The sequence below is a fragment of the Phocoena phocoena genome, chromosome 13 (assembly GCF_963924675.1).
Source record: "Phocoena phocoena chromosome 13, mPhoPho1.1, whole genome shotgun sequence".
Lineage (NCBI taxonomy): Eukaryota > Metazoa > Chordata > Mammalia > Artiodactyla > Phocoenidae > Phocoena > Phocoena phocoena.
The window spans coordinates 62243162-62270956 of record NC_089231.1 but is presented as its reverse complement, the minus strand read 5'-3'; the positions used below and the strand labels follow the sequence as shown (position 1 = coordinate 62270956).

The 27795-nt window shown below is 39.2% G+C and overlaps 1 protein-coding gene across 1 annotated transcript in view; it reads left to right on the top strand.

The window, feature by feature from the left end:
- SPIRE1 (spire type actin nucleation factor 1) overlaps window positions 1-27795 on the top strand; it is a 204692-nt gene that overhangs the window by 40660 nt on the left and 136237 nt on the right. Inside the window, exon 3 of the mRNA XM_065889479.1 lies at window positions 3377-3411. Coding sequence (XP_065745551.1) covers window positions 3377-3411 — 35 coding nt within the window. The remainder of the gene's footprint in view (window positions 1-3376; window positions 3412-27795) is intronic.

The following is a 27795-nucleotide window of genomic DNA, read 5'->3' as shown; positions in this document are numbered from 1 at the left end:
CATCACATAGTTAATCTAGCCTTCTAATTAAATTCAACCTAATAAAAATTAATAGAATCAATAAATCAGTAAAGTTGTTACTTTAATTGAAAGAACTAATTTACTGCATTTAATAATCTCAAACCTTGCTTAGGCCTACCATCAGCTTAGGTTACTGGGATTGTTGAAAGTGAAGTCATGGGATTGTTGAAAGTGAAGTCATAAGATTGTAGGTTTTAGAGGGATTCCTTAGGTCTGGTTCTGTAAACAGAGGTGGCCAGCCTTTGAAGAAAGGCTCAAAGGTGTCACATGAAAATCCTAGGTGCTGTACTGGAAGTTTCCAACTGTTAAATCGGGGGTGCCTTTCCCCAGAAACAATGTCATCAGTGGTAGGTAGCTAGGACGCTGGCCCCTGCAAGTGGGAATGGAGGAGCAGGGTAACAAAAGCACACTGATACTTGTGCGGGGGTCGGAGCCTTGGAGGCTTCTCTTCGCTCTGTCATTTTGTGCATGTTTGGCTCCTCAGGCTCAGATTACCCATTTATGGATGAGTGGATTGGGCAAGATCATTTCCAGGATTCCTTGAAGCTCTGCTGTCATGTAATTGGGATTTTCTGATTCCTGGGTCAGAGTCTGAGCAGGGATTTGGATGGCAGAGTAGTGCAGGTGGTCAGGCACTTCATACTTAACCACCTTTTCTTATTTATTTATTTATTTAGTTTATTTTTGGCTGCGTTGGGTCTTTGCTGCTGCACACGGGCTTTCAATAGTTGGGTCGAGCGGGGGCTACTCTTCGTTGCGGTGCACGGGTTTCTCATTGCGGTGGCTTCTCTTGTTGCGGAGCATAGGCTCTAGGCACGCAGGCTTCAGTATTCGTGGCTCGCGGGCTTAGTTGCTCCCCGGCATGTGGGATCTTCCCAGCCAGGGTTCGAACCTGTGTCCCCTGCATTGGCAGGCTGATTCTTAACTACTACACCACCAGGGAAGTCCCTAACCCCCTTTTCATATTTGTGTGACTTCCCAGTTCAGATTGAATAACCGAAAGCAGTGTGTGTTCTTACAAAAATTTTGGTACTCTTACAGGAAAGCATTTTCAGTTTTATAGTAGAGGTCACTGAAAAAATCTTACAGGACTTTGTACCTCTGTCATTCTTTGAGCACTTCATTACTTTCTAGTGCAAAGTAATGAAGCTTATCTAATAATTTACCTGTCCCAGCCCTGATTTCTGCCAATTTCCCAGAGTCCTGGTTCCTTTGAGTGGGAATGGGCTAGGAATGCTCTTGCAAACTGGGGTGCTGTTGCTTCTCCCTCTTTTGGAGGGCAGAGCTAGGAAATAGATGGTTTTCTGAAGTTGTATAATACCTCTTGGTCCAGTTTGCCACTGCAGGGCTCTTCTCTGCTTCCCACATGTTAGGTGTATATTCTTTTCCCTCTGTTGCTGATTCCCAACAATATCACTGTATTTACTAGTTTGCTCAGTGATACAGTACATACAAAATAGTTTCAGAATTTTTCACCAACGCTATTACCAACATCAAATCTACTACATAAAATTGTTTTTCTTTGTAATTCTCTTTACCCTGAGAATGTATCATACCAAAGATGTATATCCGTGTACCCTCAAAGAGGTTACTCTCTGTTATGGCTTGTCTTAATACTGTATTTCTCCCTCCCTCTTCCTCATTTACAGAGTAGACACTCAGTAAATATTTGCTGAGAGGTATTCTGTGCCCTTCTGTGAGCTATTCCTGTCCACAGTACTTTCCTATGTTAAATTAATTACCATTTCTATAGGAGTGAAGTATAATTAATCTACCAAAAGCACTAATGTTCTGAGCGGTCATATATAAATAAATAAAAGATAATATATAACATGAAAAATGTAACTATAATATATAATTTTATATAACACTAAATATATAAATAACAGTTATATATTTATCAAACTCTAGTATATACACACATATATTAAACCCATTTTATCTGTGTCTTCATATAATTTAAAATTATTTATTGCTTATATATCATTTTTAATTCACAGAACCCAAGGTTCCTTATTTTCTGGTCTCAATTTCAGCCAGTATTTCACATTAGTATCATTAGGTCAACAGAAATGTGGGTTTCAAGTTTATTTTTCATCTTAAGAGTTAGGAGGCATATAAAAACATTATTTATGATTTTTTTTTTGGTGGTATCATCATAGACTCTAAGGTATATAAATTCTCATTAATCATTAAAAAAAATGGAGCAACCCATTAGTTGTTGGGGAGAAGGAGTTAGCTAGGAGGAAAGATAGTTTTGGTTGAAGGGAAAGAGGTAGAGATAAATATGTATTTGAACTTAGGACAATGAAATTTAAGAAATGTAGACTGGAGAAATTAAGTTTTTTAGCATCCAATATAAATATGTATTCTTTTTGTTAAAGCTACTTAATAAGTGATTCTCCTTTAAAAATAGCAGTCTTGGGCTTCCCTGGTGGTGCAGTGGTTGAGAGTCCGCCTGCTGATGCAGGGGACACGGGTTCGTGCCCCGGTCCGGGAAGATCCCACATGCCGTGGAGCGGCTGGGCCCGTGAACCATGGCCGCTGAGCCTGCCCGTCCAGAGCCTGTGCTCTGCAGCGGGAGAGGCCACAACAGTGAGAGGCCCGCGTACAGGGAAAAAAATAAAATAAAATAAAAATAGCAGTCTTTTTATTTTGAAAGTATGTTTTAATCACCCAAATTGACAGAAATATGTAACTGTACATGTTCTTTGGTATTATGTCTCAGTGATGACGAGAAAGTGTTAACGTTGGTGCAGCCAAATATTGTTCAGTCTGGTTATTCTATAGATGATCCTCTACTGGAAGAATTACTAAATTAATTATATGGTTGTGTCTATTCATGTATTAAAGAAAAATAACCATCGTATATTAAATAGGAGTTTGAAACATTTCTGCTTTAATTGAAACGATCAGTGTAACTTTAAACTGGAAATATATTTAGGGAAGAGCCCAAGAGTCTTTTAAAGATTTTTTTAACGTATTTAAAAGTATTTTAAATGGTACTTTTTAAAGGCCTTTAAAGTATTTTAAGTTATTTTAAAAAGAAAGCAAGAAAATATATTTTTATTTTACTTTCATTAATTTATATATGTATTAAATATGTGTGTATGTTTTATATCTTATAACAGTTAAGCACGTTCTTCCCATCTTTTTCTTTATTATTCTTTTATGGGTATTTTTAAACTTAAATCCTTAAGCAGGACCTTCCAGAAATTTGGTCATTCTAACACCTTTATTTTGTATAAATTTTCATAGATATAATGAAGCCATAGTCAGAATAGCTCAGATATTTTTTGTCAATGATAAAAAACCCAAAATCCTCTGAAAGTAACTTTTTGTATTTTCATTACAGGTAAATTGGAATATTCACATTGTACAGAAACAGAGGTAAGAGAAATCCTCAAATATTTCTCAGTAATGCAGCTTTGAAGTTCTATTTAGACTAACTTGAGTTCTGAAATACCTCACTATGGGTTTTTGGTTTTCTGATGAGGATGTACTGAGAGAAAGTATATATCTTTTATATTTAGGAAGAGTAAAATGTGAAGAAAAATCAGTTATCTCGTCCGTAGTTTTAAAATGTCAAGGTGTGTTATAAAGATCAGCTTAGTCATAGGTTAAAAAATTTCCTATGTTGTTGTTTATGAAATGGAGTTAACTAAGATTCAGAGCCCTTAATAAGAAGTAGTTTACATTCAATTTTTAAATAATCCAATGTAGTGTGTCATAATCTTTTAAATGTATTGGACTCCTATGGAGTTGCCTGGGAGTAGGAAAAAATAGGGACTTGGTAAGTGTTTCAGCAAGATTATTGATGAATTAAATGCTTTGTCATTTGTATAAGTAGGTTTATTATTTTCTAATAATTTAAATAATTTAAAATTCTTATTGTGAAATTTAATGCGACTCCATGTGTCCCTTGCAGAAATTTCAGTGGTGACACTGAAATATGAGGGCAGCATTGATGAATTATGTATGTGTGGTGGTCTTTTCTGGAGCTGTTGCATCAGCCTTAATTAGGAGTCTTAGGTCTTTTGTTAATGGCAATGCCTAATTAAGGATTTAAGAAGTTATCTTTCTAATTTTATAACACATTTACATGTTGATGTAGGTTTTATTAAATTTTAATTGTTATTTTAAGTAAGATGTAAGATTCCTAAGGGATTATATTATATAATAAAGAAGCAAAAATAATTTATTCTTTTTTGCATTCAGAAGTTATTCAACGCATTTTATGTTTTCTGTTCAACTTGAGAAGTAGAAGTAATTTCTTCCAAATTAGCTGTAAAAATGAGCAAGAACTTAATATTTTTTTATTGTGACAATTTTTGATGTATTGTTCAATATGATATAAAGGATTGGGATTTGATTTGAGTCCAAAAATACAAGTTCTGTCTGTGGTTTCTGGTGTGCATCTTTCTAGCTATGTAATTTTGAGCAAGTAGTTTTTTCTCTCAGAACTTTGGCTTTCTTACTTATAAAATGTTAAAGATAATCTCTGTTAATCTCATGGGTTGTAAAATTTTAAAGTGATTATATAGGTGAAGAAGTTTTATAAACTCTAAAGACACTATTATCTCTATCAGAATGATACAAATATAATCAGCATTCATCTGCATTTAGGTAATGAAATGTAAGGATTTTACATACAAGGCATAGTCGTAAATCTCATTATTCTTACTATGTTTTGTTGCTATAAGATCAGCATGGTTTTAACATTTTGTTTAGCACTTGCTTTGTATAGGAATGTCACTTCATGTTATCTCCTCTTTGATCCATAACTTGGATCACCAAAAGAATTGGAATCTAAACAGAACTCTCAGATTTTTTTTTTTTTTTTTTTTGGTCTGTTTGGAAAGGGAAAATCATGAGAAAATAAAAAGTTCAGTGTGGGGGCTTCCCTGGTGGTGCAGTGGTTGAGAGTCCGCCTGCCGATGCAGGGGACACGGGTTTGTACTCAGGTCCAGGAAGATCTCACATGCCGCGGAGCGGCTAGGCCCGTGAGCCATGGCCGCTGAGCCTGCGCGTCCGGAGCTCCGCAACGGGAGAGGCCACAACAGTGAGAGGCCCATGTACCGCAAAAAAAAAAAAAAAGTTCAGTATGATATTCAGTTTACAGAATGGGTTCAGGGTATTTTTTAGAGTAACAGTGGTCATTACCTCTGGGGAAGAGATTGGGATTGTGGATGGTGGTTTATCTATATTGCTTGGATTTGTTTTGAAATGAGAATGTCACTGTATATTACTTTGATAATTAAAATAATAAAAAGTAGGGGCAGTAGAGGGAGTGGGAAATTTTTCAAGAAGTTTGACTCCAGAGAAGGAGGAGATAGTTTAAGTAGGAAGTTTTGTTTTGTTTTGTTTTGTTTTTTAGCTTGGGTAAGACCATACATTTGGTGCTGGTAGTGGTAGAAAGGGGGCAGAGACAGAGAGAGAGGGGGATTTTTCAAAAATGTAAAACAATACCACCCCTTTCACTATTTGAGTTTCTATAAAAACATTACACATATTAACATATTTAATATTATTTTAAACAAGTTTCATTTGAATGATTCAATCAAAATTTCTCAGTTTTATACAAATAGAACTACTGTACGACCCAGCAATCCCACTACTGGGCATATACCCTGAGAAAACTGTAATTCAAAAAGAGTCATGTACCAAAATGTTCATTGCAGCTCTATTTACAATAGCCAGGAGATGGAAGCAACCTAAGTGTCCATCATCGGATGAATGGATAAAGAAGATGTGGCACATATATACAATGGGACATTACTCAGCCATAAAAAGAAACAAAATTGAGTTATTTGTAGTGAGGTGGATGGACCTAGAGTGTCATACAGAGTGACGTAAGTCAGAAAGAGAAAAACAAATACCGTATGCTAACACATATATATGGAATCTAAGAAAAAAAAAAAGGTCATGAAGAACCTAGCGGTAAGATGGGAATAAAGACACAGACCTACTAGAGAATGGACTTGACGATATGGAGAGGGGGAAGGGTAAGCTGTGACAAAGTGAGAGAGTGGCATATATACACTACCAAACGTAAAATAGATAGCTAGTGGGAAGCAGCCACATAGCACAGGGAGATCAGCTCGGTGCTTTGTGACCACCTAGAGGGGTGGGATAGGGAGGGTGGGAGGGAGGGAGATGCAAGAGGGAAGAGATATGGGAACATATGTGTATGTATAACTGATTCACTTTGTTATAAAGCAGAAAGTAACACACCATTGTAAAGCAATTATACTCCAATAAAGCTGTTAAAAATTTCTCAGTTTTAATTTCTAATACAATAAATGTTTGATAGGTTATAGCTCATATAAACAAAAACTCCTTGGACTCCCTGGTAATTTTTGAGTGTAAAAGGGGTCCTGAAACTAACTAGTTTGAGAACTGTTGGGCTGAGGCCTGAAGAGCAGAGATACTTCTTCCTGAGAAATGGAATTGGGGGTCGAGAGAGGTCAAACCAGAGCCCTAAGGTGGATGGTGGAAGGTGAGGAAAGCCGTGATATAGGGATGAAGCCAGTCTGTTTTGAGAGCGAGGGTCAGAACGGTGACTTCTAGAGCCTCTTTTCACCCTAAAATTGCTTTTCTGTTGAGAAAAGGGATTCCCTGTATCTCCTGTAAGTCAGAAGCCCCACAGGCCCTCTCTGGAGTTGGGTCTACTCCAGCCAGGACTGCAAACCCCGGTGCATGTGGGAGGAGTGGGAAGGGGCCTCGACCACCTAGAGCACTTGGAGGCCCATGGCTCACGTGCGCCCAGCCTCTCCCTGGGAGGAGGGAGGGGCGCGCCTGAGCTCCGTCAGCGCCCCATTTTCTTCGGTCTGGTCTTGTCCTAAGGCGACTCGTTGTACAAGGTCGAGCCTTGAGTGCGGAGCCGGTGAATGAACACAGTGGGGTCGTGGTCGTGGGAGCCGGTGAATGAACACGGTGGGGTCATGGTCATGGGAGCCTGTGAATGAACACGGCGGACGCTTGCGGCTTCCCCGTGGGGGAGAAGGTCCGACTCCTGGCGAGGCTCCCAGACCCGAGGGGAGCCGCAGACCCCCTCACCTTTCCACGTGGCTGAAAGATGTGACTTGAAGTGTTTGACTGTTTTTTAATAGTTTTCTTAGTACATAAAAATCGTATTATGGATTCTTTTCTAGTTTTACTGATAGTTCTCTTTTTAATACTTTACCTGTATTCACAAAAACCAAGCGAAACTGGGACTTTAGAGAAAGCAAGGAGGCCATACCTAGGCATTCAGTCAACTGTTATGGGATTTTGTACCTCAAGAATAGCTTAATGTTTATTAAAATCGGGTGTTTTTCCTTATTTCTCACTGTGTGGAAATTTGTTTTAATACACTGGATTATATGAGTATTTTCCAGCGTTTGAACTCATGAAAGGAAATCTTTCATGTAGTTTGTTGTAAAAGATATGCAAAATTTTTACTTTAATAGGCAATTTAATTTTTTTTACAGCTTTGTTTCTATTTTTTGAAGATATAATTTACATACAGTAGAATTTAAACTTTTTAGTTAAAATTATTCGTTTTGACAAACACCATCTACACAGTCAAGTTCAAGTTCCATCCCCCCCCCCCCAGGTTCCCCCCCACTCCCCCTCTTGTCTTTCCCTCCCCAGCCCGCAACTCCTGGCAACCACTGATCTGTATTCTGTCCCTTTGGTTTTGAGGAGGACCCGCAAGGTAAATAGTGTGTTACTCTCCCTCGGCCTCCCCTCCCGGAATGGCTCACAGCTCAAATTGGTAATTTATAAACTCTTGAGTGAAAAAAAACAACGAAAAAAGTCTTGAGTGACTGACCTGTACTTGGGATTTGCTTGTCAAGGAAGCAGTCCCAACCACAGTTTAGGGGAACTTTCACTCCCAGGTTACAAGTTTTTCCTTCTGCCATTATTTAAATAGTCTTGTGGGCTATATACTCTTATACTTGAAGAAAAGGCTAAGCACTTAAAAATACTAAAACATAAAAGATTTGAATTTTCAAGCATCTTAATTGAGACTTTTTCATTGTTTTTAGCTTTCCAAATTTCATCACATTCTGTCTTCTATTAACTACAGTTAATTATGTAGCACTCAGAAGCCCTTTCCCTTTAGCAGGCAAGAAGGTTAAATGAGTAACCAGGACAGTCCTGTTCTGTTCTCCTTGATGGATTTGCTGTATTTTAAGTGGAATTGGTTAAAGCATTATATAAAGTTAAATAACTTTTGTCAATACTTTAATCTTGATAGAGCTAGTTTGTAAAAATCAGAGCATAGTGGAAAAATTTAAGCTTTACTGAGGGAAACTATGAAAAAGATTCATCTTCCCATCTTAGAAATAAAGTTCATGTGTACTGTATATAAGTACTTACTGTTTCATTCCCACCTACATTTTTTTTTTTTTTTTTTTTTGCGGTACGCGGGCCTCTCACTGTTGTGGCCTCTCCCGTTGCGGAGCACAGGCTCCGGACGCGCAGGCTCAGCGGCCATGGCTCACGGGCCTAGCCTCTCCGCGGCATGTGGGATCTTCCCGGACTGGGGCACGAACCCGTGTCCCCTGCATCGGCAGGCAGACTCTCAACCGCTGCGCCACCAGGGAAGCCCCCCACATACATCTTTAAAAAACACTTTAGAGCTTACTCTATGCTGAGTTACTGTTATAGGCATTAATTTAATTCTCACAACAAATTTATGAAGTGGATACTATTATTTGCATTTTGGAAATGAGAGCTAAAGTACGGAGAGGTTAAGTAACTTGCCCAAGGCCGTATAGCCAGTATGTTGCAGAACCACATCTCTTCACCTTTCTTATGTTTGTGTTTATCCAGCCTTTATTTGTCTGCTGTGTGAGGCATATGCATAATGCTGATAATTAATTTTGTGCCCCATTGGGGACAGTGAAATTGTCCTTATTCTGTATATGCTTCTCACCTATGACTCTTTCAGTCCTGGCATTATGTAGCCCGGGGATATGTTTCTTTTGAATGGAAACCAGAAAAAGGAGTGAACGAACGCCAGCCATGAAACTCTAGCCCCATTGTTAGGTGAAGGGTCTGTACTGGAGTAATTTGTGAATTAGTCTGATTCTAAATTACTCAGAATGACTCAAGAATTACGCTGCATATCAATATTTTAACCTCCTGGGAAATTAGACCTAGAATTACTCTGCTTTGTGGGGAAACCCAACGATTTTGAGAATGAGCCAAGAAATACATCATAGTTAGTATTTGGACTTATTGCATTCTGATTATGTACAGTTTTTGATAGAAACTGGACTATGTGAAAAATTTTAATGTTTCCTGAGCAGCCTAAAATAAACTGCCAAAGGTAGTATGTGGGTGTTTGCTGCTTTAACGCAGAGTATAATATGAAAAAAAATAACCATTTTGTCTTCAGCTAAATCAGCCCCCTGTACTTTGATTTTACCTCTGGCTCATGTAGACTCATGGTGATAGTTGGATGAGTAATCTCTCTTTTAATTGACATTTGATAGCCCTCAGTTAATTTCAAATGTAACTAAAAAATTAACTGAAAGAAGTATGTAATATCTTTACAAAAATATTTGCATCAGCTTTAGCTGCACAGTGAGCCTTTTTTAAAAAAATTAATTTATTTTTGGCTGCGTCGGGTCTTCGTTGTTGCGCGTGGGCTTTCTCTAGTTGTGATGAGTGGGAGCTACTCCTTGTTGCAGAGTGCAGGCTTCTCATTGTGGTGGCCTCTTGTTGCGGAGCACGGGCTCTAGGCATGTGGGCTTCAGTAGTTGCAGCACGCGGGCTCAGTAGTTGTGGCTTGCGGGCTCTAGAGCGCAGGCTCAGTAGTTGTAGCACAGGCTCAGTAGTTGTGGCTCATGGGCTCAGTTGCTGCATGGCATGTGGGATCTTTCCGGACCAGGGCTCGAACCCGTGTCCCCTGCATTGGCAGGCGAATTCTTAACTACTGCACCACCAGGGAAGTCCCGAACCTGTTTTGTGTGATTGTGAAAATAGTATTTGATACCAAACTTAGTAAATCTCGGAATATCTAGCAGAAACAACAAGGTATTACTATCACATCTGCCCTTTTATTGGAAGGCATTGTCTGATCTTAAACCTTGATTTAAGGGTTTATAAACAGGATTGTGTGATAAGTTAAAATGATGATACGTGTTCTTTAAAAGGATTGGAAGAGTAAGTTCAAATTAACTGCTGGTAATAACAGCATTTTCTCCTTGATCAGCAGGCTAGAAGGAAGAGGAAGTATACTCACATTCTGCTTCCTGTCTTTTTGGATTAAAGAATCCAAACATGCCTAAATTTACACAGCCATTTGATTGACATTAACTTATATGGTCTGGAAATCGGTTTGTGTGCCCTCAGAGTAAATTGTGTCTACCTTTGAGTTGTTACTTCTGAGTGTCAGTACTAATGGAGGTTGGTAGTGAGATATTGATGATGTGATTTCATGTATCATCAGATGTAAACTGGCGGCATCATGATAGCTCCTCTCTCTCTCCTCTGCCCCCTCATTCCCATCGCTCCCCTCTCTTCTCACTCTATCTCAGAGAATATTACCAAAATGGCCTTTCTGTGGTACAGTCATACATGTCGTAAATACAGGGGACATTTGTGAAGCCCTACATCAAGGACACCCTACATCAAGGACACAGGACAAAAATTCTGGAATTAACCAGGCCCCCATAGCAACTGCTGCCAGGGGCTCTCCTAATCTAAACCAGACAGCCCCCTGACTCCATATTAGGCAAAATAATCACCATGTAGTAACGTTGTAGCATCCTGACCAATCACCTAATGCCATCCTGACAGCAGGAGTTTTCTTTGTCTTGAGGCTGTAAAAGTTGGCTACCAGCCCACAAAGGGAGTCAACTTCCCTGGCTACCAGGAAGTCAGCCCGCTCTTCTTGCAGCGACCCTTTAAGGCCTGCTGTTCTTACAGTGACCTTCTCTTTAATAAACTCTATCTTCCTTACATTCTGCCTTGTGTCTGGAAATTCTTTTCCAACCTTCACTTGGACCACAACAACATTGTTTGACCATAGGACACAAAATTTATAACAAGTAGTGTTCCTTTGTGTAGTTTTTACTATATTTGAAGACCAGTGACAGTTGTACTCTATGTATGTCTCACAAAGGGTTTCAGAGTAACCAAATTATCTGGGAGTAAACACTTTATTCTTGAAGGAACAGAAAGTTTACCTTTCAGGTAACTTAAGCACTTCTAAGTACTTTGATAATAGAGTAGAAAGTTTTCTTAATAATTTGCCTTAAAAAAATAATAATTTGCCTTATCCAGGGGCCATATCAATCTGCCTTAATGAATAGTTTAAATTTTAAATGTTTTTAGTAAGATAAAATAGAAATTTTCAACACAGATAATACAATGCTGATAGTATCAAAGTGGAAAGGAGCTAGATTTTTTTAAAATTTATTTTATTTAATTTATTTTTGACTGCATTGGGTCTTTGTTGATATGCGTAGGCTTTCTCTAGCTGTGGCGAGCGGGAGCTACTCTTCGTTGTGGTGCGTGGGCTTCTCATTGCTGTGGCTTCTCTTGTTGCGGAGCACGGGCTCTAGGCACGTGGGCTTTAGTAGTTGTGGCACGTGGGCTCAGTAGTTGTGGCTCGCGGGCTTTAGAGCGCAGGCTCAGTAGTTGTGGCGCATAGCCTTAATTGCTCCGTGACATGTGGGATCTTCCTGGACCAAGGCTCGAACCCGTGTCCCCTGCATTGGCAGGCTGATTCTTAATCACTGCGCCACCAGGAAAGTCCAAAGGAGCTAGATTTTTATTTCCTTTTCAAAGTACCTTTCTTTATAGAAATTATGTTAGCTTGTTGTATTTTGTACCACAGGCAGATACAGAGAAGGAAGTGAAAATAACTTCATACCCTACCATCTAGTTGTAATGACTGTTGAGAATATTCTTCTAGACATTTCTTCCCATATATACATAATAAAGTTGACTTATTCTTTGAGCACCTTTCTGTGCTACTCTTAGGGATACATGCATCTTTGTGTAAATGACAAACTTGGCTTTAAGGAGTTAGCCAGGCTGATGGAAAGGGTTTGGATATGGAGTGGAACTTTCCAGGCAAAAGGACATCATAGTGAGGACTCAGAGAGCAAGCTGTTGTTGAAACTGACAGAGAACAGGATGTCAGCATGGAGAGTGTGAGGGGGAAGGTATAGGAAATGGAGGCAGACAAGTGCCAGGTCTTAGAGGCTGTGTTAAAGATTGGATGTAGATCCAGTGTCTCTTCAAGGGAAAAATCATTTCCTTCTGAAATTTTCTTCTGTTTCATTACGGTCATTCTTATTTTGCTATGTATCTTCATTTGCTTGTAGTTCAGAGGGGTATCGTTTTTATGCATTCACATTTCATCAGTTAAAGCATCATTTAATTAAATTGTTTTTGTAGTCACATAAGTAGAGTTGTATGAATAGGTTTGGGACCAGACTCAACTGACCTGTGGTAAACATTCAGCTCCCCTACCTGGTGACCTTAGAGTAGCTAGCCTGTTCATGGCCAGTAGTTGTCACGGAGATCAGTCAGTATGGTCTCTAGAGGACTGGGGAGTGTGAGATGGGTAAGTCAGCTAGATAGAGGCTGACTAAGAGAGCTTCTGCTGTTCAGTGTGGTGTCTCTTGGCATCTTCCCTAAATTTTGTAGAGATTTTACTGTATTTGGCAGATATTGTAAGACATATTTAAAAGAAAAGCCTGTTAGCAGTAAAATTGATGTTGTGATATTGTGATAATTACCTAATTTCTTTTGATGATGGTGTTTCTTAATTTTTTGTGAGAGGTTTATTGAAATGTAATTCACAAATGGTCGGTACAAGTTAACCAACCATTTAAAGTGTGTGATTCATTAGCTTTTGTTATATTCACAGAATTATGCAGCCATCACCACAATCACTTTAGAACATTTTTGTCACCTCTAAAAGAAATCTGTTACCCTTTAGCTATCATCCCCCATCTTCCCACTTCCCCTAGCAACCACTAATTTACTTTCTTTCTCTATAGATTAGTCTGCTCTGGACATTCCATGTAAGTGAATCATAATACGTGGACTTTTGTGACTGACTGTGATTTTTACTTAACATAATGTTTTCAGGCTTTATCTGTGTTATAGCATGTATCAATACTTCATTCCTTTTTAGTTCTGAATATTCAACTGTATGGATAGACCATATTTTGTTTTTACCCATTCATTAGTTGGTGGACATATGAGTCATTTCCACCATTTGGCCATTATGTGTAACACTCCTATAAACATTTCTGTACAGGTTTTTGTGTGGATGTAAGTTTTTATTTCTCTTGGATATATACACAAGAGCAGAATTTGTTGGGTCAACTGGTAACTCTGTGTTTTAACTTTTGAGGAACTGCCACATTGCACCAGCAGTGTATGAAAGTTTTGGTTTTTCCACATCCTCGCTGACACTCCTTATCATCTGACTTCTGTTCTAGCCATCCTAGTGGGTGTGAAATGGCATCTCGTGGTATGGATTTGCATTTCCCTGATGACTGATGATGTTGAGCAGAGCATGTTTTCATGTGCTTATTGGACATTTGTACATCTTTGTAGAAATGTCTGGATCCTTTGCCCATTGTTTAATTGGGTTATTTGTCTTTTTATTATTGAGTCGTAATAGTTCTTTATATATTCTAGAGACAAGTTCCTTGTCAGATATATGATTTGCAGCTATTTCCCCCTATTCTGTGAGTTTTCTTTTCATTTTTTTGATGGTATCCTTTCAAGCACAAAAGTTTTTAATTTTGATGAAGACCAGTCTTCTGTTTTTTCTTTCTCGTTTGGTGGCATATCTAGAAGTGCATTGCTAGGGACTTCCCTGGTGGTCTGGTGGTTAAGACTCCATGCTTCCACTGCAGGGGGTGTGGGTTTAATCCCTGGTCGGGGAATTAAGATCCTGCATGCCGTGTGGCACAGCCAAAAATAAATAAAGAAAGAAAAATTAATTTTTAGATGTGGTATGAAGAGTCCAACATCATTCTTTTGCATGTGGATATCCGGTTAGTTGTTCCAGAGCTATATCTTCTTTTTTTTTTTTTTTTTTGCGGTACGCGGGCCTCTCACTGTTGTGACCTCTCCCGTTGCGGAGCACAGGCTCCGGACGTGCAGGCTCAGCAGCCATGGCTCACGGGCCCAGCCACTCCGTGGCATGCGGGATCTTCCCGGACCGGGGCACAAACCCGTGTCCCCTGCATCGGCCGGCAGACTCTCAACCAGTGTGCCACCAGGGAAGCCCCAGAGCTATATCTTGAAGAGACTATTTTTCTTCATTGAATGATCTTGGTACCCTTGTCAAAAATCAGTTGACCTGATGTGATTATAAATGGGATTGTTTTCTTAATTTCGTTTTTGGATTGTTCACTGTAAATATTTAGAAGTGCAATTTATTTTTGTATAATGATCTTGTATCCTGCAATCTTGCTGAACTCATTTATTAGTTTTAGTAGTTTCTTAGTAGATTCCCTAGGATTTTCTATGTAAGAGATCATGTCATCTGTGAATAGAGATAGCTTTTCTTCGTCACTTCCAATATGGATGTCTTTTATTTCATTTTCTGGCTGTTTCTTTTTTTTTTTTTTAAAGCCTTTTTAAAAAAGATTAATTTTTTTTGGCTGCATTGGGTCTTCGTTGCTGTGCGTGGGCTTTCTCTAGTTGTGGTGAGCAGGGACTACTCTTTGTTGTGATGCGCGGGCTTCTCATTGTGGTGGCTTCTCTTGTTGCGGAGCACGGGCTCTAGGCGTGTGGGCTCAGTAGTTGTAGCTCGCGGGCTCCAGAGCACAGGCTCAGTAGTTGTGACGCATGGGCTTAGTTGCTCTGTGGCATGTGGGATCTTCCCGGACCAGGAATTGAACCCGTGTCCCCTGCATTGGCAGGCGGATTCTTAAACGCTGCTCCACCAGGGAAGTCCCTTGCTGTTTCTTTTTAAAAATTGTTTTTATGGAACTCAGAGTCAGAGGGTGGAGTAATCCCCCAAACTCTTTAAGTAATTTACTTCAAATCTGTTTTATGAGAGAATATTTAAATGTTTGAATGCTAAATCAGAGACTTTTGAAATAATCTTTATATAATTTATATTTCAAGTAGAAATATAAACTTTTGTGTGTTGAAACATAGTTTGGCCTAGTATAACTGAATTTTGAGCTGTTTTTTGTTTCCCCTTAGGATCATTTTCTGTTTAGAGTATCAACTTTATTGCAAGAGTACTTTCTAGAATATAAGTTTAAAAGGTGTGTACGGCTTTCCAGTGAGGAGTTGGTGACTGACTTTACTTGTTGCACTCCCATGTTTTTATTCAGAGGTTTTTTGTTTTTGTTTTTTTAATTAATTAATTAATTTTTGGCTGCGTTGGGTCTTCATTGCTTTGCACGGGCTTTCTCTAGTTGCAACGAGTGGGGGCTACTCTTCATTGCGGTGTGCGGGCTTCTCATTGTGGGGGCTTCTCTTGTTGCAGAGCATGGGCTGTAGGTGTGCAGGCTTCAGTAGTTGTGGCACGCGGGCTTAGTAGTTGTGGCTTGCGGGCTCTAGAGTGCAGGCTTAGTAGTTGTGGTGCATAGGCTTAGTTGCTCCGCGGCATGTGGGATCTTCCTGGACCAGGGCTCGAACCCGTGTCCCCTGCATTGGCAGGCGGATTCAGAACCACTGCGCCACCAAGGAAGTCCCAGAGCTTGTGTTTTAATACATAAATAAGTAAATAATTTGGTTAGGATTACATGAACATGGCAAAAATGAGAACAGTGGATACACGCTTTGGACACAAATATTCCCTCTTTACTCTAGAGGCAATAGTACTTGATTTCTTAAATTTATTTATATAAATTTGGCTTTATTAAACTTGGAATTTTATTTTTTTCTTCTGCATGGGTAATAAAATTAGATAGTTAATTCCAACATAATAAAAAGGAGCAAAACAATTATCATTTGTATTATTTGGTACTTTTCTTATTAAGGTATTTTCAAATATATTATTCTATTACTGTTATACAGCTTACACAGGAAGGAAATTTAATAAATTAATTAAAAATGGATCCACAACCTGTAATTGTGAAATGGGCCCAGGGTCTCATGATATTGGGCCAGTAGGTATGGCCTGTAATTATGACTGCCAGGTATTGTTAGAAGTGTTCCCTTGTTGTTTTTGCAGGAGTCTTTGTTACCAGATCTGATTTTAACTTGGGAAGGGAGGAAAGCAGAATGCTTACAGGAAAGGAGCTGGCAAAAACATTGAAGGAGATTGTGACCTTAAAGTTTTTATTTAAACAGCTTGTTGTTTTCTGTTTTAAATTCCTTTGTTCTGAAAGGGACACAGGTCCTTTTAAGAATGGGAGATGGGAAAATTCTGCAACCCATGACAAACTGTAAAAGGTTGCTAAGGAGATTCTGATGAGAAGGGGTAGTATTTAAATGATCTGTTACTGAGCTCTGACTTTAAAGGGAGGAAATGAAAGGAGGAGGGTGCTTTTATTTCACTCCTTTTAACTTTTAGGAAGCATGCAAAAGCAAGAATCTTCTTTTTCCTTAAACACAGAATCACTTGGTTTGGATTAAATTAATTTGTGTGGTGTTAACATTATATTTTAAAATATTTAAGTATAGGACATTGAAAAAAGTGCACAGATTTTTAGGTTGTAGCTTGATAAATTTTTACAGATAGTGATAATATTGTATTTTAATGTCACTTAAATGTACTCTATCATATATGTCTTTGAAGAATATTATCTTAAAATGTTCGATTTCAAGTGATCATCAAAGTGATAATTTCAGAGTATTACAGATTTTTATTTTCTGTTTTTAATTGTATGTTGCATTCCCCCACATTCTTTCCCAGTCTCCTGCTTGTTAAAACAAAAACTACGGGAAGAATTTCTTCCAGGAAGGAAGCAACCATTCTGTTTGGAACTTGTTTAGAGCAGTGCTGTCCAATAGAAATATAACAGGGGACCACATGTAATTTTAAATGTTCTAGTAGCCACATTAAAAAATAAAATGAAACAGGTGAAATCAGTTTTTATAATATATTTTATTTAACCCACTATTTCTGAATTATCATGTCAACATGTAATCAATATGAGAATTATTAATGAACTATTTTGTATCTTTTTTTCATACTAAGTCTTTCAAATCTGGTGTGTATTTTGCTTCAGCACTTCTCAGTTTGGGCTAGCCACACTTCAAGTGCTCAATAGCCACATTTGGTTAAAGAAATAGGGAGAAGAAGGAATGGAAATATTTAAGAAATGAGAAATTTGAAAGGACCAGAATAGTTTTAGTTCTGAATTATCTTTAAAAAATCATGAGGCTTAGTGGGGAGGCAGTAACAGAATGTTGAGGGGCTTGGTTAAATCTTGGTAAAACAGTAGATGCCTATTCTCAGATACACTGAGTAGATTCTAGGTAGGCAAGGGGGAGAGAGATTCCAGGCATGAATAACTGTGCTAATGAAGTGATTTCAGGGGCACCTGAGTCACAGAGTTGATTACCAAGCGCTTGAAGAAGCTATTGGAGACTAGAGTCCTTTTTCAAGAAACATTTCTTGAGCACCTGCTGTGTCTAGGCTCTCTTCTAGGATTTGGGATACACCAGTGAACAAAACAGACAAAAATCTTGGCCCTCAAATATTTGCATTATACTAGGGGTAGACAGAAAATAAATATGATAAATAAGTGAACTATAGTATGTAGAAGGTTGTGAGTGTGTTGGAGAAAATTAATATAGAAAACTGTGATGGGGAGCATGGTGGTAGTAGTTGATGGAGGTAGGTTTGCATTTTTTAACAAGGTGATTAGAATGGACCTCCCAGAATGGTTACAAATGAGCAAAAGCTTGAAGGAGGTAAGGGAGCAAGTATCTAGATATCTGGGGAAGAGCATTTCAGACAGAGTGAATAGTTCTGCTCCGGTCTGAAAGTGGGAGAGTATCTGCTGAGCTCCTGTGATGGCAGGAGGCCATTGTGGTGGGAGCAGAGAGGAATGGGGTACCAGATCACCAAGGTAGTGCTTCTCCGACCTTAATATGCATACAACCCCCCTAAGGATCTTGGTAAAATTTAGATTCTGATTTGGTTGGTTTTGAGTGGAGCCAGAGATAACAAACTCTCAGGTGCTGCTCCTGCTGATGTTAGGACCACACTTTGATTAGCAAGGATGTAGGGCCTTAAAGGCCATTGTAGGACTATGTAAATGTGAGACTTTAGAGATCACCAAAGGAATGAGGGTAGACAGAAAAGAGAAGGGACTAAGGGCTGAGCCCTGGAATACCCCAACATTAAGAGGGTGGTGAGACAAGGAGGAACCAGTGAAGAAGTCTCAAAAGAAGTGACCAGAAAAGTAGGAGGAAAACCATGTGAGGGTCGTGTCCAGGACACCGAGTAACTGAAGCACATCTAGGAGGAGGAAGTGGCCTACTGTATGAAATGCTGTCTAACAGGTAAGTGAGATGAGAACTACGAATTGGTTATTGAGTTTGACAGTGTGGTGGTTGCTGACAGGCAGAGTTGGTGTAGTGGTATGGGGGCAAAAGTCATACTGCAGTGAGTTTAAAAGAGAAAGGAAAGAAATTGGAGACAGTAAATCACAGCAAAGTGATTCATTCATATATATATTCTTTTTCATATTCTTTTCCTTTATGGGTTATAAGATAATGAATATAGTGCCCTGTGCTATACAGTAGGACTTTGTTGTTTATCTGTTTTATATATAGTAGTTGTATCTGCCAATCCCAAACTCCTAATTTATTCCCCCCCTTCCCCTTTGGTAACCATAAGTTTGTTTTCTATGTCTGTGAGTCTGTTTCTGTTTCATAGATAAGTGCACTTGAATCATATTTTAGATTCCACATGTAAGTGATATATGGTATTTGTCTTTCTTTGTCTGACTTCACTTAGTATGATAATCTCTAGGTCCATCCTATAATGTTCCTTTAGATTGCTTGTATTTTCTGAGATTTCCTTTTTTTTTGGCGGTACGCGAGCCTCTCGCTGTTGTGGCCTCTCCTGTTGCGGAGCACAGGCTCTGGACGCGCCGGCTCAGTGGCCATGGCTCACGGGCCTAGCCGCTCCGTGGCATGTGGGATCTTCCCAGACCGGGGCACGAAGCCGTGTCCCCTGCATCGGCAGGCGGACTCTCAACCACTGCGCCACCAGGGAAGCCCCCGAGATTTCTAATGGATATATTTTGCTTTTTTAATAAGAAAAGAGACATCATGGATATATGTTGGGGTGGAGAGTAGGTATGTGAGGTGAACATACATTTGCTTTCTTACTAGTTCTGAGTGACTTGAGCATTCTGCACCATTTGTCCAAACTCAGACCCAGTCCTGTGACTAAGCCCGGGATGAGCAGGGGAGGCAACAAGCCATGCTCATTGCCTTAGAGCCTGGCCACAAGTCAGCAATAGTGTAGTAGATTCCCATAAAATTCAGTGTCTTTAGGGATTTCAATGATTTTCACTAGGAGAGAAAATCGAAATAGGGTTGAAGTGGAAAGCATCTGACAAGGTGACCCAAAAGAAAAAAATGTGAGACATAGGGGAAAGTTAGCAGTTGCAGGCCATCCTAAAAAGATGAACTGCAATTTCTTTTAAAGACTTTCCAGGAATATTGTTGAATTAGCACAATCCATTTTCAAGAAACAGGACCTTGTGATTGTCACAAGTTACTCAAGCAATTAGAAACCAGGAAATTTGATCTTATGTAAACCGGTACATGAGTCACACAGTCAAACAAATATAGTTAACAAAGCTGAGAGATCCGGTATGGTTCTTATACCAGATGACTTCTCAGATAACTGAAATATTTTCTGCAGTTGGTTTACCTTGAGCGAAGTAAAAAGCAAGTTGCGTGTCCTAACAAAGTTATCTTTTATCCCATTGTTCAGCAGGTACGAGAGTAAGTCAGGTTTTTAATTATGTGTAGAGTACTAATAAAAGGGAACATTAACACTGTTAACTGTAAAAGTCGGGTAATTATAGGGAGAAAATAATTTACTGGTTTTAGTAAAATAAGCAGCCCTGGAAAGGAGCTAGACTAGGAAAGTAGCCCCTGAGCTAGGGAGGCGCAGAGACACCCCCTCCCCCTGCCCTCTCACTCCCTCCTCCCTCTTTCTCCTTCTCTCCCTCCTCCCTCTCTCCTTGTACCTCTTTCCTTTTCCTTCTTTCTACAAGAAAGCACCTACCCTGTGCTAGACACCGTTTTAGGCTTTGAGAGTATAACGATGGGCAAGACAGACAAAAACCTCTGTCTTGTGTGTGGATTTGTGTGGATTCACACTCTATTGTTTATAGATAACATGCAAATAAATGTATATAAAATAATATATGGTATTAAGAGCTATGAAGGAAAATAAAGGAGGGCAAGGGAGTAGAGCATAAGTGGGCAGGGGGGTGGAGTGGACAGAGAAGAGAAGGGTATATTGTAGGAGTGAAGGTCTCTTTCATGGTGACATTTGAGCAGAGATCTGAATGATGTGAGGGAATAAGCCAGGCAGAAGAAAAAGCAAGTGTGAAGGCATTGTACAGAGAGGTACCCAGGTGGTCACAGAACATCAAGGAGGCCAGTGTGGCTCGGGGAGGTGGTAGGTGAGGTCAGCCAGGTAGCAGCTGGCCAGATCATGCAGGGCCCTGTCAGCCACAGTGAGCATCCACAGAGTATGTGGAAACCACTGGAGAGCTTTGTTTATTACAGCAACTAGTACTGCTCTCACTAATACAGATACTGACATATCTATTCAACAGAGATTTATTTGAGGACTATTACAAATTTAATTCCCTCTTACCTAGGAATAATTCAGCTCACAGACAATGTAATTGAATTATTACATACAGGTCTCCTTATTTTGATAATTGGTAATGTATGAGATATTTTAATCACATTTCTGAGTTTTTCTCTTATTGCTGGTTTGTTGTTTGGACATTTGTCCTCTAGGATTTGCTAGCAAACAAAATAATGTGATTTAAAAATTTTTTATTTTGGTAAAAAACACATAAAATTTACCATCTTAACCATTTTTAAGCATACAGTTAAACAGTGTTAAATGTATTCATATTGCTGTGCAACAGAGCTCCAGAATCTTTTCATCTTGAAAAAGTGAAACTCTGAACTACTAGCAAGAACTCTCCCTCCCCACATTCCCTGGCAACCACCATTCTACTTTCTGTCTGTGTGAACTTGACTGCTCTAGGTACTTCATACAAGTGCGATCATCCAGTATTTGTCTTTTTGTGGTTGGCTTATTTCACTTAGCGTGATGTCTCAAGGTTCTTTCGCGTTGTAGCATGTGTCAGAATTTTCTTCCTTGTTAAGGTTGAATAATATTCCACTCTATGTTTAGAACACATTTTGTTTATTCATTCATTTCTTGGTAGTCCCTTGGGTTGATTCCCCACCTTGGCCATTGTAAATAGTACTGCAGTGGACACGGGTGTGCAACCATTGGAGAGTTTTGAGCAGTGACATGATTTGGTCTGTCTTTTTCTCAAAAAGACAGACTGCACTCTGGTTCTTCTCTTTCCCCACTAATAAGTAAGCAGAGATTTTGTGTTATTTCTGAAAACTGTCTGGCACTCAAATATTTGAGGAAATAAATGACAGAACTAAAAACTGAGCTGCAAGCGCTGGAAGCCACCAAGTGATTTACGCTGTATTAACTCACACACGTATTAGGTCAGTGGTCCTTTACTATATGGGGATCACAGACCTCATTGAAAATCTGATGAAAAATATGAAACCTTCCTCAGAAAAACAAGCACTCAAATATACTAAATGTTTACCTAAAATGTCAGTGGGTTCTTTAACTCCTGATGCCCATAGAAGGACTTCATATATAACTAGGGCATTGACTCTTTGGCTTATACTGGTGGCTTGGAGTGCTCATCCTACAGTGATATCAGAGATCTCATAGATTCGGTCCCTGAGCAGGCAGTGCCACTTACTACAGATTGTAGACTACACAGCATTTGCAGTTTTCATCAGACTTATTTCATGGCAGGACAGACTTATCCCCACCATACACGGTAGACTGATTCCAAGTCTCCAACTGTGCATGAGTCCCTAACTCCTGGCTGCTACTGGATACAGAAGCTGAGAGACCATGACTGCAGCCCTTTTATTGCTGTTTTTCTGTTTGTTTCTGGTCCATGGAAATGCTGATCGTTTTTTGAGCATGGCTGTATCTCAGAAAGGTTAAAAAAAAAAAAAAAAAAAATTAGCTGTCATTTATCTGGAATGTGTTTGATGTGGAATGACAGTCTGAAAGGGTGAACTCACAGTTCACACTCAGTCTAACATATGACTGAGGAATTCCCCTTCACTGGCTATTCTCTAAGCCAGTGTATGAATTGATAGGCATTGGCGGGGAGAGGGGGTGTCCCTTGACTCAACCAAAATAGTTTTTACCTACTATACAGATTTCTAGAGAGGAAAGTAAAAATAAAAATTTAACGTTGAGCGTTTGAGATCATTGCTTGGAAGAGATTTCTTTGTCAAAAGGCCCAAGCAAAGCCTTCCGTGTATATGTTTCAGAGTTATGAAACAGAATGAAATTAAAGTTTAATCTGTTTTTTACTGCCCTTTCCTTCCTAGATGGAAAAAGGAAGGGATTTTTGAAAAAATATTTATTTATTTATTTGTCTGCATCAGGTCAATAGTTGCGGTATACGGGATCTTTTGTAGTGGCGCATGGGCTTTTCTCTAGTTGTGGTTCGTGGCCTCTAGAGCACGCAGGCTTAGTTGCCCTGTGGCATGTGGGATCTTAGTTCCCCAACCAGGGATTGAACCCGTGTCCCCTGGATTGGAAGGCAGATTGTTAACCACTGGACCACCAGGGAAGTCCTGAAAGGAAGGGATTTTTATCTCATCTCTGATGTCTGTGTGAGTTAGGATGCTTTCAATTGCAAGCAACAAAAAGTAGGTCAGCCTTTTATGTTTGTATGTATGTATATATGTGTGTCTATGTTTATAGAAACATATTTATATGTACATATACATGTATTACAAAAGGGCCTGGAAGCAGTAGGGGCACCCCTGTAACACTGAGCACTCCTAGCCACCCAGATATTGGTTTCTAAATAGCCTTCCCCACTAAAAGTAGCGAAGGTTTCTTGGAGAAATGGCAGATGCCAGGGCTGGGGAAGGAAAAATACAAGATGATCCCAGAACATCTTGTGCTGAGAAGTAAGGAAGCATACAAAACATTAGGGAGCATGTCCATACAATGAGATAGTATTTGCCAGTAAAGAGGAACAAGTGCTACAACACAGATGACCCTCAGAAACATGCTATGTGAAAAATATCCAGACACAAAAGACCACGTTTTATGTGATTTCATTTATATGAAATGTCCAGAAAAGGAAATCTGTAGAAACAGAAAATAGATGAATGGTTTCCCAGAGCTGGGGTTTGGAGGGGTGGTGACTGCAAATGGGCATGAAGTTTGTTTTTTGAGTGATAAAAAATTAAAATTTGAGAAATTAGATTGTGGTGATGGTTGCACAATTTTATAAATAAACTAAAAATCTCCAAATTGTATACTTTAAATAAGTGAATTAAGAAAAGGCTAAGGTCAAGATGGCAGTGTGGGAAGACATGGAGTTAGCATCTCCCCACAACTCGGGTGCCTGCTGGCTGCTGGTGGAGGAATTCTGACGCCCAAGGAGACAGGAGGAAACCCAAAGTGAACCAGTAGAACATAGGGGGACAGAAGGGGGAGGAGAAATGGAGGCCAGACAGGATCAGCACCCCTGAGGCTGGGGAGATCAGGAGAGGTAGGCGGAAGGGGCCCTCTGGGTGGAGCGGGAGAGGAGTGGAGAGTGATTGCACGACCCACTTGGCCTGGGGAGCCTGCTGAGCTTCAAGACACATATTAATCAAACTAACAAAAATTAAATTCAAATAAAAAATATAAAAAGCAACAGGGAAAAAACAAAAAATAATATACAAAGGAATCCCCATAAAATTATCAGCTGATTTTTCAGCAGAAACTCTGCAGGACAGAAGGGAGTGGCAGGATATACTTAAAGTGATGAAAGAGAAGAACCTACAACCAAGATTATTCTACCCAGCAAGGATCTCATTCACATTCGATGGAGAAGTCAAAAGCTTTTAAGACAAGCAAAAGCTAAGAGAATTCACCACCACCAAACCAGCTTTACAACAAATGCTAAAGAAACTTCTCTAAACGGGAAACACAAGAGAAGAAAAAGACCCAGAAAAACAAACCCAAAACAATTAAAATGGTCACAGGAACATACATATTGATAATTACCTTAAACATGAATGGATTAAATGCTCCAACCAAAAGACACAGGCTTGCTGAATGGATAAAAAAACAAGATCCATATATATGTTGTCTACAAGAGACCTACTTCGGACCTAGGGACACATACAGACTGAAAATGAAGGGATGGGAAAAGATATTCCATGCAAATGGAAATCAAAAGAAAGCTGGAGTAGCAATACTCGTATCAGATAAAATAGACTTTAAATAAGGACTGTTAAAAGAGATAAGGAGGGACACTACATAATGATCAGAGGATCAATCCAAGAAGAAGATATAACAATTATAAATGTTTATTCACCCAACATAGGAGCACCTCAGTACATAAGGCAAATGCTAACAACCATGAAAGGAGAAATCGACAGTAACACAATAATAGTAGGGGACTTTAACACCCCACTTACACCAATGGACAGATCATTCAAACAGAAAATTAGTAAGGAAACCCAAGCTTTAGATGACACAATAGACCAGATAGATCTAATTGATATTTATAGGACATTCCACCCAAAAGTGGCAGATCAAAGGATCAAGTGCACATGAAATATTCTCCAGGGTAGATCACATCTTGGGTCACAAATCAAGCCTTGGAAATTTTAAGAAAATTGAAATCGTATCAAGCACCTTTTCTGACCACAACGCTATGAGATTGGAAATCAGTTACAGGAATAAACTGTAAAAAACACAAATACATGGAGGCTACTAAATAACCAAGAGATCAAAGAAGAAATAAAAAAATACATAGAAACAAATTTTGGATCGTGGAAACACGATCCAAAACATATGGGACGCAGCAAAAGTGGTTCTAAGAGGGAACTTTATAGCAATTTAATCTCACCTCAAGAAACAAGAGAAATCTCAAATAAACAGTCTAACCCTACATGTAAAACAACTAGAGAGAGAAGAACAAAGAAAATGCAGAATCAGTAGAAGGAAAGAATTCATAAAGATCAGAGAAGAAATGAATGAAATGAATGAAATAGAAATGAAGAAAACAATAACAAAGATCAGTAAAACTAAAAGCTGGTTCTGGGCTTTCCTGGTGGCGCAGTGGTTGGGAGTCCGCCTGCCGATGTGGGGGACACGGGTTTGTGCCTCAGTCCAGGAGGATCCTGCGTGCCGTGGAGCAGCTGGGCCCATGGGCCATGGCCGCTGGGCCTGCATGTCCGGAGCCTGTGCTCCGCAGCAGGAGGGGCCGCAGCGGTGAGAGGCCTGTGCACTGCAAAATAAATAAGTAAGTAAGTAAGTAAGTAAGTAAAAGCTGGTTCTTTGAGAAGATAAACAAAATCAATAAACCCTTAGCCAGACTCATCAAGAAGAAAAAGAGAGAGGATGCAAATCAATAAAATTAGAAATGAAAAAGGAGAAATCACAGATGACACTGCAGAAATACAAAGGATTATAAGAGACTACTACAAGCAACTATATGCCAATAAAATGGACAACCACGAAGAAATGGACAAATTCTTGGAAAGCAACAATTTTCCAAGACTGAACCAGGAAGAATTAGAAAATATAAACAGATCTATCACAAGTAATGAAATTGAAACTATAATTAAAACTCTTCCAACAGGGCTTCCCTGGTGGCGCAGTGGTTGACAGTCTGCCTGCCGATGCAGGGGACATGGGTTTGTGCCCTGGTCTGGGAAGATCCCACATGCCGCGGAGCAGCTGCGCCCGGGAGCCATGGCGGCTGAGCCTGTGCGTCCAGAGCCTGTGCTCCACAATGGGATAGGCCACAACAGTGAGAGGCCAGCGTACTGCAAAAAAAAAACCAAACAAACAAAAAAACTCTTCCAACAAACAGAAGTCCTGGACCAGATGGCTTCACAGGCGAATTCTATCAAACAATTAGAGAAGAGCTAACACCGATCCATCTCAAACTCTTCCAAAAAGTTGCAGAGGGAGAAACACTCCCAAATTCATTCTATGAGGCCACCATCACCCTGATACCAAAACCAGAAAAATATATCACAGAAACAGAAGATTATAGACGAATATCACTGACGAACATAGATGCAAAAATCCTGAACAAAATACTAGCAAACAGAATCCAACAGCACATTAGAAGGAACATACACCATCATCAAGTGGAATTTATCCCAGGGATGCAAGGATTCTTCAATATACGCAAATCAATCAATGTGATACACCACATTAACAAATTAAGGAATAAAAACCATATCATCTCAATAGATGAAGAAAAAGCTTTTGATAAAATTCAACATCAATTTATGATTAAAACTCTCCAGAAAATGGGCATAGAGGGAACCTACCTCAACATAATAAGGGCCATATAGGACAAACCCACACCAAGCATCATACTCAATGGTGAAAAACTGAAAGCATTTCCACTAAGATCAGGAACAAGACAAGGATGTACACTCTAGCCACTCTTACTCAACATAGTTTTGGAAGTCCTAGCCACAGCAATCAGAGAAGAAAAAGAAATAAAAGGAATACAAATTGGAAAAGAAGAAGTAAGACCGTCACTGTTTGCGGATGACATGATCCTATACATAGAAAATCCTAAAGATGACACTAGAAAACTACTAGAACTAATCAATGAATTTGGTAAGGTTGCAGGATACAAAATTAATGTACAGAAATCTCTTGCATTCCTATACACTAATGATGAAAAATCTGAACGAGAAATTAAGGAAACACTCCCATTTACTATTGCAACAAAAAGAATAAAATACCTAGGAATAAACCTGCCTAAGGAGGCAGAAGACTTGTACTCAGAAAACTATAAAACACTGATGAAAGAAATCAAAGCTGACATCAACAGATGGAGAGATATACCATGTTCTTGGATTGGAAGAATCAATATTGTGAAAATGACTGTACTACCCAAAGCAATCTACAGATTCAATGCAATCCCTGTCAAACTACGAATGGCATTCTTCACAGGATTAGGACAAAAAATTTTACAATTAGTATGGAAACACAAAAGACCCCGAATAGCCAAAGCAGTCTTGAGAAAGAAAAACAGAGTTGGAGGAATCAGGCTCCCTGACTTCAAACTATACCACAAAGCTACGATAATCAAGACAGTATGGTACTGGCACAAAAACAGAAATATAGATCAATGGTACATGATAGAATGCCCAGAGATAAACCCACACACATATGGGCACCTAATTTACAGCAAAGGAGGCAAGAATATTCAATGGAGAAAAGACAGCCTTTTCAATAAGTGGTGCTGGGAAAACTGGACAGCTACATGTAAAAGAATGAAATTAGATCACTACCTAACACTGTACACAAAAATAAACTTCAAATGGAATAAAAACCTAAATGTAAGACTACACACTATAAAACTCTTAGAGGAAAACATAGGAAGAACACTCTGATATAAACCACAGCAAGATCTTTTTTGACCCACCTCCTAGAGTAATGAAAATAAAAACAAAAATAAACAAATGGGACTTAATTAAACTTAAAAGCTTTTGCACAGCAAAGGAAACCGTAAACAAGACAGA